Genomic DNA, 18,817 nt, shown 5'->3' with positions numbered 1-18,817 from the left:
TTTTTTACACAATATTGTTGAAAGTGTTTCAACAAAATTCCCCATTTCCTACTGCCAGGTAGATATATTTATGATAATAAATTTAATATTTGTGGATTTGGGAGAATTTGGCAAATAATTTTTTTACTGGAGAAATATTCTGTGGATTTTTTTTGTTTTTTGTTGCTATTTTCTGACATTTTATAAACCAAACTATTACAGGATTAATTGAAAATATGAATCAGGAGGTTTCATTTGTGTTGAAAATTTGCAGGAAAAAACTTTAATCTTGTTTGTGAATTACAAAAAACACTAAATTCCTGCTTCTCCGGTGTGACGCTGATCTGTCCAAAGTAATTTCCAAGAAGTTGAAGGTTTTTCAAAACTTTTGCTGGAAATAAGATCAGAATAAATATTAAAATACGTTGCATTGTGTTCTTAACAAAAATTTAAAAATTTAAGTTAGGTAGGCTATATTTGTTATTTTCAATATCACGTTGTTCTCGCGTTCTGCAAAATGAGAAATGTCATTTATGTTGACCATTTTAGGAAACTGAACTTTTGAAACATGTCTAAAATATTATTTTGAATTTTCTTTGTGGTTTTTTAGATTGTAAGGGATTTATTTTCTACATTTTATCTCTGTACTTTAAACATAAAGATATTAAGTGAGAGATACAAAGTGAGGATAGATTATCCAGAAAACGGTAGTTGAATTTCTTAAATGTATTTTTTTCATTCTTGAAGCTAAATAAACAAGCACAAAAACCTCTTAAATTTAATTACCTGGCCCTTTAAAATTGAATGTACCTTTCCCTACGGTCCTGGAAGGCAGCATCGGGTTTTGTCGTGACGTCACCCGGAAGCTGGGGGGGACAAGGGGGCGGAGCCCTGCAAAAGATGGCGCTCCTTCGCTGTAGGCGAGACCCCTGCGGCGTTATCTGTCTGATTTTAACTTATTTCAGCGTGTTTTACGCGGACTACGTGGTCATACAGTATGTCCTCACCCCCGCCTACTCGGACAGGTCGGTAGCTTTGTGTTTTTGTGTCGTTTAAACCGTTAAAAGACCGACATGGCGTCCGTTCCTCTGCGCTGCCTCCATTCATTTCACAGCAGACAGGTCCAACAGCATCTTCAAGCTTCTTCTCCGCGAAACCGAAACAAAAGCTCGTTTTTTGTTCTCCCTCCCAGCTGCTTGTATTTAAATGTGTCTCGGTGGGTGTTTGTGAGGGGTTTTGTGTTGGAGTGAGGCCAGGCAACAGGTTGTTTTCCAGGTTGTTTCCGCGCTTTGAGGCGTTTGTCCGCATCAAAACAATCCGTCATGTTCGGTCGTTTCAGCAGGTTTCACTCGTCTCCTGAAGTCATTCAAGTTTCTTGTGATTTAATATTTCCCTGCGTGTCTCGGAAAGATCCTGATTTCTAAAACCTGAACCACAATGGTTTTTAAAATCAGCGAGAGGTGCCCTTTAATTCGGCGAATGTACAAAACTATATGAAAGCCTTCTGCAATCTACTAAATTAGCTTTTATGATGTAATGTGCTGCCATTTCCTTAGTTAGCCAAAGAAAAGTGTTATTATTTATACAAGTGACATCATTATAATTTTTAACTATTATTTTTAGATCAGTAAAACAATTAAAACCAAATTTAATCAGCAAATATTTTGATAATCATTTGTGTTTTTTCTTGCAAAAATCCCAAACCTTCCCTTTTCTGTTTTTGCTTCTCATTTGTTAAAATTATTTGTGAATTTTTTTTTAAAAGAATTAGTTAAACAAAATAATCAAATTTGATGATCTTTTCTCTCGAGGGAATTTGCTGGAGATTTTTCACTATTTTCTGACATTTTACAAACTAAACAATTATCTGACTGATCAAGAAATTAATCAGCAAGTTAATCAATCTAATAGAATAACAGAAATGTTTTGTGTTGTTGTTGACATTGTTAACTTTTGAAGCTCTGTTATTAGATTTTATGGATCAAAATATTCATAAAGCAAATGAACTGATATTTAAAGAAATAAAAAGACCAATTTAAGATTGTATTTTTCAGGCAGTAAAGGAGTTGTTTTGTGTGTATTCAGCCTCCTTTGCTGTCTCTCCCACAGTGTGTGGTGTACTCTTCACGGCTCAGTGTTCAACCTGATTCTGCTGCTGATGATGGCCTGCCACTCCAAAGCTGTCTTCTCAGATCCTGGTCAGTAAACCGCTTGATAAGTTTGTCTTCGTTATTCCAGGACCATGTTCCTTGAAATGCATTGTAACCAGAATTCACGCTCTTACAGGAAATCTTGGAAACTTCTTGACGAGTTTTCAAATTCCTGGAAAATGTATGGAAGAAAAAGAGAAATTAAAATTTTGTTTTCCTTAAAAATAGAAAATGATTAAAAAAGGATGGACAAAGTAATGATTGTGAAAATGTTCTTCACCAAAAAAACAAAACATAGATCTGACCTAGATGAAATATCTGGTAAAAAATAAATAGTTATAGTTAGCTGTACGTGCAAACTTCTTTCAGATTCGTGTGTTTTTATGTTCAGGTATGATTGTGTTTGTGTGTTCAGGTATGGTTGTGTTTGTGTGTTCAGGTATGGTTGTGTTTGCGTGTTCAGGTATGATTGTGTTTGCGTGTTCAGGTATGGTTGTGTTTGTGTGTTCAGGTATGATTGTGTGTTCAGGTATGGTTGTGTTTGCGTGTTCAGGTATGGTTGTGTTTGCGTGTTCAGGTATGATTGTGTTTGCGTGTTCAGGTATGGTTGTGTTTGCGTGTTCAGGTATGATTGTGTTTGCGTGTTCAGGTATGATTGTGTTTGCGTGTTCGGGTATGGTTGTGTTTGCGTGTTCAGGTATGGTTGTGTTTGCGTGTTCAGGTATGGTTGTGTTTGCGTGTTCAGGTATGATTGTGTTTGCGTGTTCAGGTATGGTTGTGTTTGTGTGTTCAGGTATGATTGTGTGTTCAGGTATGGTTGTGTTTGTGTGTTCAGGTATGATTGTGTGTTCAGGTATGGTTGTGTTTGTGTGTTCAGGTATGATTGTGTGTTCAGGTATGATTGTGTTTGTGTGTTCAGGTATGATTGTGTTTGCGTGTTCAGGTATGGTTGTGTTTGCGTGTTCAGGTATGGTTGCGTGTTCAGGTATGGTTGTGTTTGTGTGTTCAGGTATGATTGTGTGTTCAGGTATGGTTGTGTTTGTGTGTTCAGGTATGATTGTGTGTTCAGGTATGATTGTGTTTGTGTGTTCAGGTATGGTTGTGTTTGTGTGTTCAGGTATGGTTGTGTTTGTGTGTTCAGGTATGGTTGTGTTTGTGTGTTCAGGTATGATTGTGTTTGCGTGTTCAGGTATGGTTGTGTTTGCGTGTTCAGGTATGGTTGCGTGTTCAGGTATGGTTGCGTGTTCAGGTATGGTTGCGTGTTCAGGTATGGTTGTGTTCAGGTATGATTGTGTTTGCGTGTTCAGGTATGGTTGTGTGTTCAGGTATGGTTGTGTTTGTGTGTTCAGGTATGTTTGTGTGTTCAGGTATGATTGTGTTTGTGTGTGTTCAGGTATGTTTGTGTGTTCAGGTATGATTGTGTTTGCGTGTTCAGGTATGATTGTGTTCAGGTATGATTGTGTTTGCGTGTTCAGGTATGGTTGTGTTTGCGTGTTCAGGTATGGTTGTGTGTTCAGGTATGGTTGTGTGTTCAGGTATGATTGTGTTTGTGTGTTCAGGTATGTTTGTGTGTTCAAGGAATGATTGTGTTTTTGTGTTCAGGTATGATTGTGTTTGTGTGTTCAGGTATGATTGTGTTTGCGTGTTCAGGTATGATTGTGTTTGCGTGTTCAGGTATGATTGTGTGTTCAGGTATGATTGTGTTTGTGTGTTCAGGTATGATTGTGTGTTCAGGTATGATTGTGTGTTCGGGTATGGTTGTGTTTGCGTGTTCAGGTATGATTGTGTGTTCAGGTATGATTGTGTGTTCGGGTATGGTTGTGTTTGCGTGTTCGGGTATGGTTGTGTTTGCGTGTTCAGGTATGGTTGTGTTTGCGTGTTCAGGTATGGTTGTGTTTGCGTGTTCAGGTATGGTTGTGTGTTCAGGTATGATTGTGTGTTCGGGTATGGTTGTGTTTGCGTGTTCAGGTATGGTTGTGTTTGCGTGTTCAGGTATGGTTGTGTTTGCGTGTTCAGGTATGGTTGTGTTTGCGTGTTCAGGTATGGTTGTGTTTGCGTGTTCAGGTATGGTTGTGTTTGCGTGTTCAGGTATGGTTGTGTTTGAGTGTTCAGGTATGGTTGTGTGTTCAGGTATGATTGTGTTTGTGTGTTCAGGTATGATTGTGTGTTCGGGTATGGTTGTGTTTGCGTGTTCAGGTATGGTTGTGTTTGCGTGTTCAGGTATGGTTGTGTTTGCGTGTTCAGGTATGATTGTGTGTTCAGGTATGATTGTGTGTTCGGGTATGGTTGTGTTTGCGTGTTCAGGTATGGTTGTGTTTGCGTGTTCAGGTATGGTTGTGTTTGTGTGTTCAGGTATGATTGTGTTTGTGTGTTCAGGTATGATTGTGTGTTCAGGTATGATTGTGTGTTCGGGTATGGTTGTGTTTGCGTGTTCAGGTATGGTTGTGTTTGTGTGTTCAGGTATGATTGTGTTTGTGTGTTCAGGTATGATTGTGTGTTCAGGTATGATTGTGTGTTCGGGTATGGTTGTGTTTGCGTGTTCAGGTATGGTTGTGTTTGCGTGTTCAGGTATGGTTGTGTTTGCGTGTTCAGGTATGGTTGTGTTTGCGTGTTCAGGTGTGGTTGTGTTTGCGTGTTCAGGTGTGGTTGTGTTTGCGTGTTCAGGTGTGGTTGTGTTTGCGTGTTCAGGTGTGGTTGTGTTTGCGTGTTCAGGTATGGTTGTGTTTGCATGTTCAGGTATGGTTGTGATTGCGTGTTCAGGTATGGTTGTGATTGCGTGTTCAGGTATGGTTGTGTTTGCGTGTTCAGGTATGGTTGTGTTTGCGTGTTCAGGTATGATTGTGTGTTCAGGTATGATTGTGTTTGTGTGTTCAGGTATGATTGTGTTTGTGTGTTCAGGTATGATTGTGTGTTCAGGTATGGTTGTGTTTGCGTTTTCAGGTATGTTTGTGTGTTCAGGTATGATTGTGTTTGCGTTTTCAGGTATGATTGTGTTTGTGTGTTCAGGTATGATTGTGTGTTCAGGTATGGTTGTGTTTGCGTTTTCAGGTATGTTTGTGTGTTCAGGTATGATTGTGTTTGTGTGTTCAGGTATGATTGTGTTTGTGTGTTCAGGTATGATTGTGTGTTCAGGTATGATTGTGTTTGTGTGTTCAGGTATGATTGTGTGTTCGGGTATGGTTGTGTTTGCGTGTTCAGGTATGGTTGTGTTTGCGTGTTCAGGTATGGTTGTGTTTGCGTGTTCAGGTATGATTGTGTTTGCGTGTTCAGGTATGATTGTGTTTGCGTGTTCAGGTATGATTGTGTGTTCAGGTATGATTGTGTTTGTGTGTTCAGGTATGATTGTGTGTTCGGGTATGGTTGTGTTTGCGTGTTCAGGTATGGTTGTGTTTGCGTGTTCAGGTATGGTTGTGTTTGCGTGTTCAGGTATGGTTGTGTTTGAGTGTTCAGGTATGGTTGTGTTTGAGTGTTCAGGTATGATTGTGTTTGTGTGTTCAGGTATGATTGTGTGTTCAGGTATGGTTGTGTTTGAGTGTTCAGGTATGGTTGTGTTTGAGTGTTCAGGTATGGTTGTGTGTTCAGGTATGGTTGTGTTTGCGTGTTCAGGTATGGTTGTGTTTGTGTGTTCAGGTATGTTTGTGTGTTCAGGTATGATTGTGTGTTCGGGTATGGTTGTGTTTGAGTGTTCAGGTATGGTTGTGTTTGCGTGTTCAGGTATGGTTGTGTTTGCGTGTTCAGGTATGATTGTGTGTTCAGGTATGGTTGTGTTTGTGTGTTCAGGTATGATTGTGTGTTCAGGTATGGTTGTGTTTGCGTGTTCAGGTATGATTGTGTGTTCAGGTATGGTTGTGTTTGCGTGTTCAGGTATGATTGTGTGTTCAGGTATGGTTGTGTTTGTGTGTTCAGGTATGGTGCCTCTTCCCGACATGGCCATTGATTTCTCCGACCTCCGCTCCCAGTCGTCTCGGATGAGCGAGCGAGTGAGTAAATATACTTTCATGTTGCTCTCTTCGGTCTAAAACCCTTTTTTTGTCAATGCAGACTGTTTGTCAGAGTTTGGTTTTAGCTCAGAATTAAAAGTTGGACTTGTGAGTCAGGAGTGTAATTTGTGTAAATTGTGTTTCCAGGGCTGCGAGGGCTGGACGGTGTGCAGCCGCTGTGAAACCTACCGACCTCCCAGAGCGCATCACTGCCGCGTCTGCCAGAGGTGCATCCGACGCATGGACCACCACTGTCCCTGGTGAGAGGATATCATCCATCAATCATCCATCATCCATCATCCATCCATCAATCATCCATCCATCATCCATCCATCATCCATCATTCATCCATCATTCATCCATCATCCATCCATCATCCATCCATCCATCATCCATCATTCATCCATCATTCATCATCCATCCATCATCCATCCATCCATCATCCATCCATCATCCATCCATCCATCATCCATCCATCATCCATCCATCAATCATCCATCCATCATCCATCCATCAATCATCCATCATCCATCCATCATCTATCCATCCATCAATCATCCATCATCCATCATCCATCCATCCATCAATCATCCATCATCTATCCATCCATCCATCCATCCATCCATCCATCATCTATCCATCCATCCATCCATCCATCCATCCATCATCCATCCATCATCCATCCATCCATCCATCTGTCATGCATCCATCCATCCATCCATCTGTCATGCATCCATCCATCTGTCATCCATCCATCCATCCATCTGTCATGCATCCATCCATCCATCCATCCATCATCCATCCTCTACTGTTTCCATCCATTTTCTAACATGTGTTTTTTTAGGATCAACAACTGTGTCGGGGAACTAAACCAGAAATATTTCATCCAGTTTCTCTTCTACACCGGTGAGTACATCCAGAAAACTACTCCAGGTTTATACAGGTAGTGCTGGAACAAGATCAGATTAGATTCTGGACACTAAAACTAGGAAAGAGAAGCTGAGTGTGATGGCGTGCCTCCGTGCAGGTATGGCCAGCCTGTACTCCATGGTGCTGGTGGTGTCGGCGTGGGTGTGGCGGATCAGGAACGAGAGGGAAGTCGACGCGGAGAAAGAAGACGAAGAGACGCCGAGCAAACATCTGATAGTGTGAGTCCTCCGGAAAAAGGAAACACGAGCAGTTTGAGACCAAAACAGTCGAGTCAGCATGTTCGCATTTCGTGAAGCGTGTTAGTTTGGTCTCTTGTTGAGCTGCTTGGTCGGCCAGCTGCTTATTTTCTCTTCGTCTCCTCTCAGGACTCATTACATCCTCCTCCTGGTGGAGTCGGTGCTGTTCGGCGTGTTCGTCATGGTCATCTTCTACGATCAGGTACGCGCACGCTTTCAGTTGCTTCCTGTGGTTTTCTTTGTGATGACATCAGATTCCTTCATTTAAAAAAAAAAAGGCCTTTTTGAGATGCATTTCTGCTGCGTGTGCGGCGGGATTTGTTGAAAGGAGTTCTGGGAAACGTAGGAGGAGGCGAGAAAAATCCGATTTATCTTTGGATCTCTGCTCCCAGTTGGTCTCCATCATCACAGACGAGACTCCCATCGAGCAGATGAAGAACCGGCTGATGATCAAGGACAGAAACTTTTCGTCGTCATCGTCCTCCTCGCAGCCGCCCCACCACCTCCCGCACACCCGCAAGCCCAAGCTCGCTCTGCTGCGGGAGGTCTTCGGGAGAGGTGCGTTCGGCTTTTTTTTCGTCTCCTTCCGGTTGTTTTTTTTAGTTTTTCTAAAACAGGAAGCTGAAATATCTGGTTTTTTTGTTGTTGTTTTTTTTCCCCCCTTTCTCTCTCGTCAGGTTCGGTCTTCTGCTGGCTCCTCCCCCTCCACTCCAGTCCTCCGTCAGTCGGCGGCATCACCTACTCCGCCCTGCCCGACTACGACGTCTGACCTGTGGCCGGGCGGACGGCGAGGGAGGGGTTTGTGAGAAAATGATTTTGTTCTGCCTAACTGTGATGGGACCTCGTGTGTGTGTGTGTGTGTGTGTGTGTGTGTGTGTGTGTGTGTGTGTGTGTGTGTGTGTGTGTGTGTGTGTGTGTGTGTGTGTGTGTGTGTGTGTCTATCTTAGACGAATGAATGAAGTCTGTGTGACTTTCACCGCCGGGACCGAAACAGAAGTTCAACCTCAGACTCATGAAAGATCTCTTTCCTGTCTTGAGGAACGAGCTCTGACGACCGATCAGCTGTTTCACTACCAGCAGTCTTTGATTCTTTTAATACGAGGGGGAGAATTGACCCTCTGGGGACTTTACACATTTTATTTATATTATACCGACTCCAGATAGCTGCAGACATGAAGGCTGAGATTCTTACGAAAGAGAAAGCACGTGTTGTTATTTCCTGAAAAGAGTCGCGACACTGATTGAACCTCTCGTGTTGCTGCGGTGACGTACAGATGTGCTGCAGGTGTGTCAGGACACTGTGACATCATCATTTGGGTGAACTTTTGTTTGTGTTTTTTTTTTTTAAATCACCGTCAAGTCAAGCTTTAAATATTTTGCCAGAGATGCTCTGATGAAGGAATTTTTTTTGTTTTTTTAAAGCCGATATAGATTTTGGAGATTTTCCCGCCTGCAGTGGTGGAGCTCAGTGAACTCACAGGTCAAGCTTTAATGTCGACGACGGTACACTTTATGGCCAAAAGTATGTGGACACCTGAACGTACACCTTACTGGTGCTTGACAGTTTGTGAACCATTTTATTTCTGTATAGATACGACCTGAAACATCATCAGATTTTCACACAAGTCCTAAAAGTATTCAAAGGGGAACCCGAGTACAACAAAGGATCTCGCGATCGCAATAATTAACGCAAATTCAAGCAAACTCGGCCATATTTGCAGCAGTTTGCCACATTTTTTTAATTCCCGCGTTTTATTCCGCAAAAACAACTCGTCAGCAGAATCTGTGCTGAAAGTATCAACGGCATAAAGTACGTCTTTTCAAACAAAACTCGCTTTATTAACAAAAGTAACTCCTCATTTACCAAATAAAACTCTGGAGGAAATCGGAAACAAGCGGAAAAAACAGGAAGTGACGGGATTGGAGGGAAATGTGGTCTAATTATGATCTGAATGAGTTTTCTCCACACGTCCAGTTGTCAGAGACGTCTCTTCGTTTGTTTCATCCAGCAGGTCTACGTGTTGAATGAACATGAATTAAACAGCATCTAAAGCTCTTATTTTGAAAGGCTGATGAAGTCCTTGTTCCTATATTCCAGTCACAGACCGTCCGATGTGCAGAGCTGATTAACAGCCACTCGAAAGGTTGCTGCTGCACGAGAGGGTCACACCACATCCTGAAAGCAAACTTTAGCCAAGCGATGATGTTTGAGGTGATATTTTTGCAGAATTCAAGCTCTCTTGACAGCTGCATCATCCGACGGCTCAGCTGATTCACGCCGTGCATCCGATTAGCACGTCTCAAACAAACAAGGCGCCTTATTGAAGCCGCCCGCCTTCGCTTTGGAAACCACCACCAGCACAGCGTCCGATCCGCTCGATGTCGTCTGTGTTGTCGTTGTGTCGAGGTCAGAGACCTGTTCAGACCAGCTGAAAACGTCCACACCAAACTGGGGGAACCGTTTCCTTTATTGACCTTCGTTTTGTCCCGTTGAAAACAGGAAACGGTTTTCCCAAATGATCGACGTCGAACGGAAACTGTAGTCTTCAACGTTACGGACTAGCGGGCCCCAAACCGAAGCCGAGCGTCCACATACTTCTGGCCACGTAGTTTTATACTGCAGTCGTATTAAGGTGAAACAAACCTGAATACAAACACCAAAAATACAATGAAGGTTAATTCCTTATATTTATTTTTTACTCTCGAGCTGAAGATAAAAATGACACCATGACAGGAACGCTATTAATTCAAGTATTTCTTGAATTTTAAAACCGTCCGAGCTTCCTGTGAACTGAAACCCCCCAAACACTAGAAACAAAAGACATATCAGGAGTTTAATGTGAAGCGTCGCCGTTCGAGAGCAAACAGGTTAACGGCGACTTTCCTCAAAGAGATTCCTTTTCTTTTTTGTGTGTGTTTTGTTTTGTTTTGTCTTCTTCCTCATTTCGGTGTTGTTTTTGAAGTACGAACGAGTTTGACGTGCTACTAACTGAACTGCTGCAGATTTACACGACTACCGGACACACAAGCACAAACGGTGCAATAAAAGAGTTAACAAAGGGAGGTCAAGGGAGCAACAGAACAAAAAGGAGAACAACGGTTGACTCTCTACTCCCTTCAGAGTCTATTTTTAACCTCGGGGAGTATTTGGTGAAACCCTTTGACGACAGCACACCGGTCAGTATCCTGCTGCATCTCAGTGAACGACGATTCACAACTTATTTATTGCTTCCAACTATTCCGCGGAGTTAACTCCACCAAGAACTGTGCTAGCTATTAGTGTTCCTCATGTTCCTATATTTACATAAAGAGTTTATAATAATAATAAAAAAAAAAAAGAATCTAAAGTAGGCTAAATGGCTGAACTACAGTATGAGTAGGGTCAAAAGCAAGAAAAAGGTTGCGAAGCCTTGATTTAGTTTCAACAATACTCAACAAAACATTATTCAAGCGCACACGTTTTTTAAAACGGGACTGAAGCTGTCAGACAAAGATCGTAGAAGAGGAACTGAAGAATTGTGCTGAACTGTAAAACACTGAAATGTTGAAGGCAGCTTCACCCCTCGGCCTGTTTTTAGGGTTGTTTATACGGTAATTGTGAACTATAAGTCCGACCTGGGCTGAACATGATGAAAAGTGCTTCATCAGATGATATGAATTTAGATAAAGTATTCACGACAGTTTTCAGATGTCAGGATGTATAAAGTGAATTTTTAACTTCATCCACATGGACTGATCTGCCTTTTTTATCGTACTCAGACATGTTTTTAGATATTTACTGATAAAAGAGTCTTTCAATTTAACTTCAAACATGTTTAATGGTAAAATATGAACATGAATATTGGAGAGATGTTATGAGACATTCAGCGTCTGAAGGTTTGTAAAGCTGCGTTTACACTGTGAACAACTTGGTTCATATTTTTGATGGTGTGTTGTTCTTCCTATTTAACAGCGTTTCGATCAAATTTGCTTTGTTTTGACTTTTTGCAATGATCCTTTTTTTTTTTGTTATGGAAATATAGAACTCGACCGTATTGACCAGAATCTTTGTTGTATTTTGGATTTGACTGTTGCTGCTTTTATGCAATTTCTGATCTGAACTAACAACAAAAATCAAGTTTCAACAAATGATAAAAAAAAAAAAAAAGTTTTGCATTCAAGCAACAGTTCAAATTTTTTTAGGAAACGTAAACTTCTATCTTCTGCCTCCTATCGAGTTAGACGAGAAGAAATACCACATTTTAGAGGGCTTCAATTAGCGATTGAAACCATAATGACTACATTTTTTGAAGTTTCTTTTTAAGCAGGATTTTTTTTCTTTAGATATTTCTGCATTGGTTTCAGTTACTGCTTTGATTGGCAACAGGTGGACCAGCTGCTATAAATCTAGAATAAATTGGAAGTTACTCGTCCAATCGAGTTTTATTTATGCAGATTTAAACAAAAAAAAAACATGACATTACGCTCATCATATCCTGCTTTTCATTTGTTCTTTTCAAGCACCGAAAATCCCTTTGTTACATGCGTTAGTTTAAATTTCTTGGTAAATGGATGGCCTCTGGGTGCTTTATTAATCATTTTGTCCGTAGTGTGAACGCTTTGGAAGCGAGCGACCTCCAAGCTAGAAGTTGCCTTATTGCTATTTGTATATTTTTTATAATAAGTGCAGGAGATAAATGAATTGATGGCGTTGAAATGAATACTGATCCCTGAATGTTTCTCGTAGCGTCTCTCCAAACAGACAGTAACAGTTAATCCTCGCCCAGGTTGGGTTTTTTGCTCGCTGTACATATGAAGGTTCATATTTTATATCCATGATGTGAAATTCTCATAAAGGGAAAGTTACTGAAACTCAGAGTTGTGTTTTTTTTCGATCTGGGTAATACGAAACGAGGTTTGAAATGTTTTTGTGAGCTATAACCATGAGGTACGCGAGGTTTTTATTTGTTTCACCTTGAATTTTACGTTTTTGGTCCAAAGAATGTTTGTTTTTGTTTTTGTTAATGAAACCAGCTGCACCTCACATGTGTCGAAACACCTCAAAACATTTCAAACTGCGCGCGCGTGTGTGTGTGTGTGTGTGTGTGTGTGTGTGTGTTTGTTTGTTAACTATCAGGGTGCTAGCTTTGCTTCATCGACTCTTGAGAAATGCAGTTGATCTGTTGGGTTTTTTCTTTTGAATCATCGAGGTGCGCTTGTTTCGGTTCATCCTCATTGGTGCAGTTGCCTCCTTAACACCGATTCCATCAGTTAACATCCCAACAAAAGTGACTCTTGTTGGCTGAAACGAAACAAGCGCACCCCACTAGCTGTTTTTTACTTGACAGCGGGAAGGAATGTGTACAAACAAAGCAGGTCTTAAATTAAAAGTTCGCCACCAGCCAAACACTTAATCATTCAACTTTGATTTCAGATGGACATTTACAAATGAAGTCTTTGTGCTTGTTGACCTGTAATTGACCAAAAGTTGTAAATATTATAAGATACAATTTAACAGAAAAAACATACATATAATTACTAGAATTTTATTTAAAATGATGAACCAAAAATACTAATTTTAACATACTCTTCTTTAACTTGTTTTAGTTGGAGGAGCTCAGGTTTCAATTCAAAAAGCATTTTCTTCAACAATATTAAAAGCTCTTCCAGACTGAAGTTCATATTTTGCCCTTTTTGGCTCCTGAACTTCTTCGTCTGTTTGGCTGGTTGGCTGAAAAGAAATGTGTTTAATGCCCTGCAAAGAAAACCAACGACTTTAATATCATGTGACTTCATGATGAACAAGTTTACAACCGACTGATGTTTTATTTATAACATGTTGCAATCTTGAAACCGTGACCTGTGTATTATTCCTATTGATATGCTGCTCTGACTCGTTCAACTGCAAGTAAAACGGATGTCTTTTAAACGACTCGCGTCCCCTTTGTCTTTTTTACAGGAGTTTGTTTTCATCAAAGTTTTAGGTCATTTTTCTGAATATTATGTAAGTCTGCAGTGTAAATGAAATGCATCAGCAAAAACAGTGGAGAGCTGTTGCAGAAATTTATTGAAGATAATGTCATTGGAGATTTGATTTTATAGATTTAAGTGTTAAAAAAAAAACTAAAAGAGTTATGAAAACTGGAGGAAAAACCTCCAGATCACCAAGTTTAGGACTCCAAATATGTTCAAAGAGAAAGAAAGGAGGCTGAAAGCAAAGTTCGGAAAAAATGTCTCCCTTCATGCATCGGCTGTGTTTCCATGATCAACCAGCAGGAGTTGTAACTTCCACCGTGCCGAAGCTCCCGACGAAAACCTCGATGCTTGACGGCAGCCCTCGATTCATCAGTTCCTCTTTAAGCTGGAGGAGGAAACACGCACTTGCTGAGATACAATCAGTTCAACATCTTAACAATAATACTGAGCAACAAAGCTGATCTGTCTGTTCAAGACCTCAACACGTCACATGACCTGCAGCCACTAATACAAAAGGAATTTTGTGAGCACTTCCTAAACACAAATCACAACAGGATGAAGGTAAATTTACCTGAAAATTGCAGGCAAAGCAAAATCAACACGAGAGAACATGAGCTCATGTTGGCGCCTAAACAAACTGCGACTGGACATAATGAACATTTTATTAAATTTCTCTGCAAATATAATTTTATGATCCCCACCTGAGATGAATAATCCTGTACAGTGACTAAAGCAGGGGTCTCCGACCCGTCGATTGCAAAACAACCCCGGGTTAAAGTATGTTACAAGTAAAGTCATGTATGTTTGTGAAAGGTTTCAGATTATATGAGATCAAAACACAACAATGACACAAAATTAGAGACCGGCTAAAGCCCTATAGTATATATATATAAACGTATATGTTTAGACCAAAGACTGTTCATAAGAGTGGACGTAGCTTCTCTTAAAAATAAGGCCGATGCGGAAGTGCCTTAAGCTGCAATACCACCGAGTGCCACTAGGAGGTTGGCTCCTTTTGTCTCATTGATGACATTTGACCTCAAATTCGAATGTCTAAATTAGCAAAAACATGCCAGCGAGCTGTTGTTTTGCATCTTTTTCAGTGCTGCTGATGTATTTACATTTTGTTCCTGTTGGGGTTGATTAATTCCTGTCTATGTCCTGTCCAGTGGTTTGGCATCACCACACCCAAGATACCAAACAATGTGAAGTTGAGGAAATAGCTTTCAGTGCATCACGGGGAGATACCAATTTGGCCGAAACTGTGATTGTTGTTGTTGGCGTGCAGGAAACATGAGAAGAGACTTACCTTTTGTGAGAAGATATTGCTCGTTTCCTCGGTCAGTGGTAGAGAAGTGGAGATCTTCATTCTCAGACCTACAACAACTGGAACAACAGTGAATCAGCATTACGATGCAGGCAAGGAAGGTGCTGCGACTGAGCTCACATCACGGGCCTTAATGTGCAAATTGTATTTGAGTCGATTGATGTGCCAACGTGACACAAGTACAAATGCCTTTGTTCTCACTTAGCTTCCCCAAACTACGTAAATGTCCTCAGAAATTCATCCGTTGTTATACTCACTTGTGTTTGAGAGGTTTGTTGTTGGTGAGGTTGTTTGTGTGGTGATAGTTGTTGGAGCCACTGTTGAATTTATCGGAGGAGCGGTCATATTTATTGGTAGGTCTGTAGAAGTGACTGCAGAAAATCAAATTGCATGCGAACCTTATCAATCCAGGAAAGAAGAACTGGAAATCAAAGTATGAAAAACAAGGGAGGCCTCGACTTACCGATTCCGACGTTCACAATGACGCATCGAAGCTCAGAGTGATACTTGATTGTACTGTGGAAAATAAATCGACACCGTTGCTCCATGAATATACAAGGTAGTTTTTCCTTTTCAAGGCAGCGCACACGTCCACACACACGATACATCCCATGTGAAGCCACAAGATGACCTTTTGACACTTTGATTTTTAAAACACTAATTAACGAGCCCTTAGAGGCGATGGAAGCGCGTCTTCTACCTTTTCTGTTTGTTCCCTTTTTTCTAATCTTCATGCTAAGCTAATATGATTGTGCTCATCATCTGTATACCGTAACGTATTACTGGCTTAAAGCTTGTGCTAAAAGTCACTTCTTTAAGTTGAAGGTATTTCTACAGGACAAGATACTGACTTGTAAAGTGCTTGGACGACAAAACAGACGGGGTGGCTTTCTCCATCTTCCCTCTCAGACGGCGTCCATGTCAGAGTGAACCGTCCGGATCCTGATGTGTTCTTGGCGACGTTGATCGGTCCGCTGAACAGCACTGTAGGGATCCTTTAACAAACAGAGACAAAAGGCTTGTCAAGTTACATTTCCAAAACACCTACAAATGGAGCAAAGTTGTTTTCCATGTCGGCGTGATCCCCTTAGTTTTAGCAGCTGGTGTGCCGCTCTCACCTTTCTTTTTAATTTTGTTTCCTTGGTAGGAATCTTTGGACGTTTTTGGGACGGGTTGCTTTGGTGGTCAAACCAATATTAGCCTTGAAAACTATTTGTTTCTCTGTCGGTTTGAAAGTCAGTAGTCGGCTAAAGAATCGGTTGTATATTTCACTCTCCAGTCAAACAGATAAGATCAGATTCCTTAGTTGAAAAACGAAATGAAAACTGTTTGCCTGTTAATGTGGGTAAGTACAAGAGACCGTCCTTAAGTACATAAACCAAAAGGTATTTTAACATTTACAGTCTTTTAAATGTGTTTTCTTTTCACTTACGTGGAGTTAGTTGCCTCCGCATTGATGGTGATTTCCAGCTTGTGATTGACAGCGGTGTAGAGCTGAGCTCTGTTGGCCGGAGTCGGAGGCAGGAACTTGGGCAGGTAGAGGCCTTCTGTGCAGGACGGCACCGCCGGATCCACTGCAACGAGGCAGAAAGCAAGCAGGTCAGCCATGCTGACGTTTTCTTAGGATTGAAACACTGACTGGTCGATCCATCAGATGGTTCGCTTTGGTTCAGACGAGTACATTTCTTGCAAATGCCGGGTTCAATCTCAGCTCTTTGTAGTTATAAATTGCAGCTATCAAAATATGGACGAATACCTCTCACAACAAACTGGAGCGGTATTTTGCTGATGGCGTCGCTGGTAGTTTTCACCTCCTGCAAACCGTTGGTTTGAGTCAGGCTGATGGTCTGCCGGGGGAAGTCCTCCATCACCAGCTGCACCGCGTACGGACCTTCATTGCTGCTGTTGGTGGGCCTGAATGACAGAGTACAGGACTGGGGGAGCACAAAAAAAGGACATTTGGTCAAAAATAACCAAAATATTTATCTGGTAAGGTAATGAAATACAAGACTGTACATATAAACCCCACTTACACCGTGTGCGAATTCAGTCTGTGTCAAGACAGTGTGTCGGAGTCAGGACTTTTGTTAATTCAAGGTGTTAAAGTGTTTTGGACACACTGGGCTTCGTAACAGGAGTCAAGGTCCCGTACCTGCTAATACAAGCTAGCCGTAACGTTAGCTTGGCAATGGAAAAATAAATTGATCACCCCATACAGCAGCATCGCTTTTGAGTTAGCCAGCTCATTTTCATCTTGAGATTAGTTTAAGTTATTGTCCAGGAACTACAGTAGGTCAAAGGTTACTAAGTGACCCGCGTCTAAAACAGAACCATGACAGAACTGTAACAGTGTCATCTTCACAGAACAATCCCATCAATTTTGTTGAAAACCAAACTTTACTCTCTCGTACCAAACATATCAATCTGAATTATATTTCCACAGCTAATTATTTAGACAACCAACTTTCTGCCTGCCTCATGTGACTTGAGTTGAACAGTTGTTACGTACCGGTGAGAGGCTGAGGACGGACGGCGGTGTGCAGGGGTTACACTCGAACAGTGAATCGTTTCCATATCTGCATTTAACCTCGTCTCCATCAGGGTCAAACGCCAACAAGTCGAAATCTCTCTGGCAGTTTGAAGGAACTCTGAGAGAGGAGGAAGAAATATTGTCTTTTTTTTTTTAAGCCCCCTTCATTCATTTTCACTGAAAGGAACTGAGCCACCATGAACGGTGTCTGAGCTTTCCATACTGTGACCAGTCAGTCTGCTGTGAAAGATGTCCAACGAGTGACCGTCGTTCTGTTGTAAGAGGATACTGCTTGTGACCTGGACCAACTCGTTCCTCAACATTTGTAGCAGAAGAATTTTCAGGTTACACCGTCAGGAACTTGAAGTTGACCTTAAACACATTTCAGCACATTTCCCCTTCAAACTTGTGGGTGTGATGCAAAAGCTGTGATTTGGAAGCTATTGCTGGAAATAACAGTGACAATCAACATTTCCATTGAGAGCACAGCACAAACAGCCATAATGTTGAGACTGAAACATGACACAAAACATTGTATATAATTACAAACAAAAAAAAGTAGAGACACACACACAAACACACACACACACACACACCATACAGACTGTACAATAACTCACCTCTGGCAAAATCCATCACATAACAATAACACTGTTGACTGTGTTTCTTGGTTGTTTGTATATAATATATATAGATATATACTGTACTGTATATACTGTATATACTGTGCATTTTATATTTTATATTTTTTACTGCTATTTTATTGCTTTTCTATTATTCTACTATTATTTTATTGCTTCTGTATGCTGCTGTAGCGAAAAAAATTTCTCCTCAGGGATTAATAAAGTAACTACCTAACCTAACCTAACCTAACCTAACCTAACACACACACACATTCAGAGAGAGTGGGTTTACCTCACGGCAGGCAGCATGGTGGTCTGGGGTGACGAGTTGGCTCGTCCTGTGTCTGACCGGTTCTTCAGTTCCACCAGCGTTATAGCTCTCCATGATACGATGCCATTTTTGATGCCTTGTATCCAGCCACTGCTGGCAAACCTGCGGCCAAAGTTTATTGGAAAGTCAGTAATAACGGTGATGTGAGGTTTGATAGAAGACACAACGTTGATTTCCCACAACCAGATTCATTCATTGGTACCACAGCGTTCAGTGAAGCTCTCTGGGGGAAAAGGTTTGGATTCTTTGAAAGTCTCTATTTTGTATTGATTGATCCCAGTGAGCCAGTGGACTTTTTGCTTTTTTAATTGTGCACTCACACCAGCAGGAACGGAGCGTTGCTGGGGACGAGCCGGGTCGAGATGGTCTCAGTCTGACACCACTCTATGCTGTTTCCGCTGTCTTCTGTGTCGACAACGAACCCCCCGATGACACTCTCGTTCCCACAATTCCCACTGAGACACGCCCAGCTTGCATTTGTGCAGGAGTGGAAATTCAGCTTGTAGCGAAGGACCACCTGTAGTATCGCAGCAAAGACATTAATGACAACATCACCGATAAAAACACCTGAAAAAGATTGAAGACAAGAGTCCTGTCAAATTTTGAATAGATAAATGAATGAATGAAGACAGAAACCGTACGAACCGTGACAGATCCATCCGCGTTGGTGTTCTTGGGGTAGTAGGTTATCACTGTGCCATAAAAATGAGAAGCCTGTGTGCTGCAGACCAGCAGCAGCAACAACCCAGAGAGCAACATGGTGAATGTTTTAGCCT

At 41.3% G+C, this 18,817-nt stretch overlaps 2 protein-coding genes across 3 annotated transcripts in view; one reads left to right on the top strand and one right to left on the bottom strand.

The window, feature by feature from the left end:
* Positions 1–879: 879 nt before the first annotated feature.
* On the top strand, positions 880–8,128 carry LOC138211959 (palmitoyltransferase ZDHHC3). Its single transcript, XM_069172171.1, has 9 exons — positions 880–1,004; positions 2,089–2,177; positions 6,036–6,109; positions 6,257–6,369; positions 6,954–7,015; positions 7,137–7,257; positions 7,405–7,477; positions 7,668–7,833; positions 7,953–8,128. Exons 1-9 carry the CDS (start codon positions 880–882, stop codon positions 8,042–8,044), a joined length of 915 nt encoding a protein of 304 aa, XP_069028272.1. The 3' UTR covers positions 8,045–8,128.
* A 5,175-nt stretch (positions 8,129–13,303) lies between these two features.
* LOC138211957 (integrin beta-like protein C) overlaps positions 13,304–18,817 on the bottom strand; it is a 5,587-nt gene continuing 73 nt past the window's right edge. The window contains exons 1-11 of one of the 2 annotated variants that reach the window (XM_069172168.1): positions 18,687–18,817; positions 18,362–18,558; positions 18,003–18,143; positions 17,067–17,205; positions 16,314–16,491; positions 15,990–16,131; positions 15,409–15,552; positions 15,021–15,073; positions 14,815–14,928; positions 14,540–14,616; positions 13,304–13,615 (exon numbers count right to left, since the gene is read on the bottom strand). The exon at positions 18,687–18,817 is cut by the window's right edge and continues 73 nt beyond it. In XM_069172168.1, the coding sequence (XP_069028269.1) occupies positions 13,520–13,615; positions 14,540–14,616; positions 14,815–14,928; positions 15,021–15,073; positions 15,409–15,552; positions 15,990–16,131; positions 16,314–16,491; positions 17,067–17,205; positions 18,003–18,143; positions 18,362–18,558; positions 18,687–18,800 (1,395 nt within the window). In that variant the 5' untranslated portion in view covers positions 18,801–18,817 and the 3' untranslated portion in view covers positions 13,304–13,519. The remainder of the gene's footprint in view (positions 13,616–14,539; positions 14,617–14,814; positions 14,929–15,020; positions 15,074–15,408; positions 15,553–15,989; positions 16,132–16,313; positions 16,492–17,066; positions 17,206–18,002; positions 18,144–18,361; positions 18,559–18,686) is intronic. The other variant, XM_069172169.1, reaches the window with a different exon arrangement.

This window comes from Embiotoca jacksoni, unplaced genomic scaffold (assembly GCF_022577435.1).
Source record: "Embiotoca jacksoni isolate LCO1_2020_lvr unplaced genomic scaffold, fEmbJac1.0.p SCAF_51, whole genome shotgun sequence".
Taxonomy (NCBI): domain Eukaryota; kingdom Metazoa; phylum Chordata; class Actinopteri; family Embiotocidae; genus Embiotoca; species Embiotoca jacksoni.
Note: the sequence above shows the minus strand (reverse complement) of the source record. Positions and strands in the feature narration are given on the sequence as shown.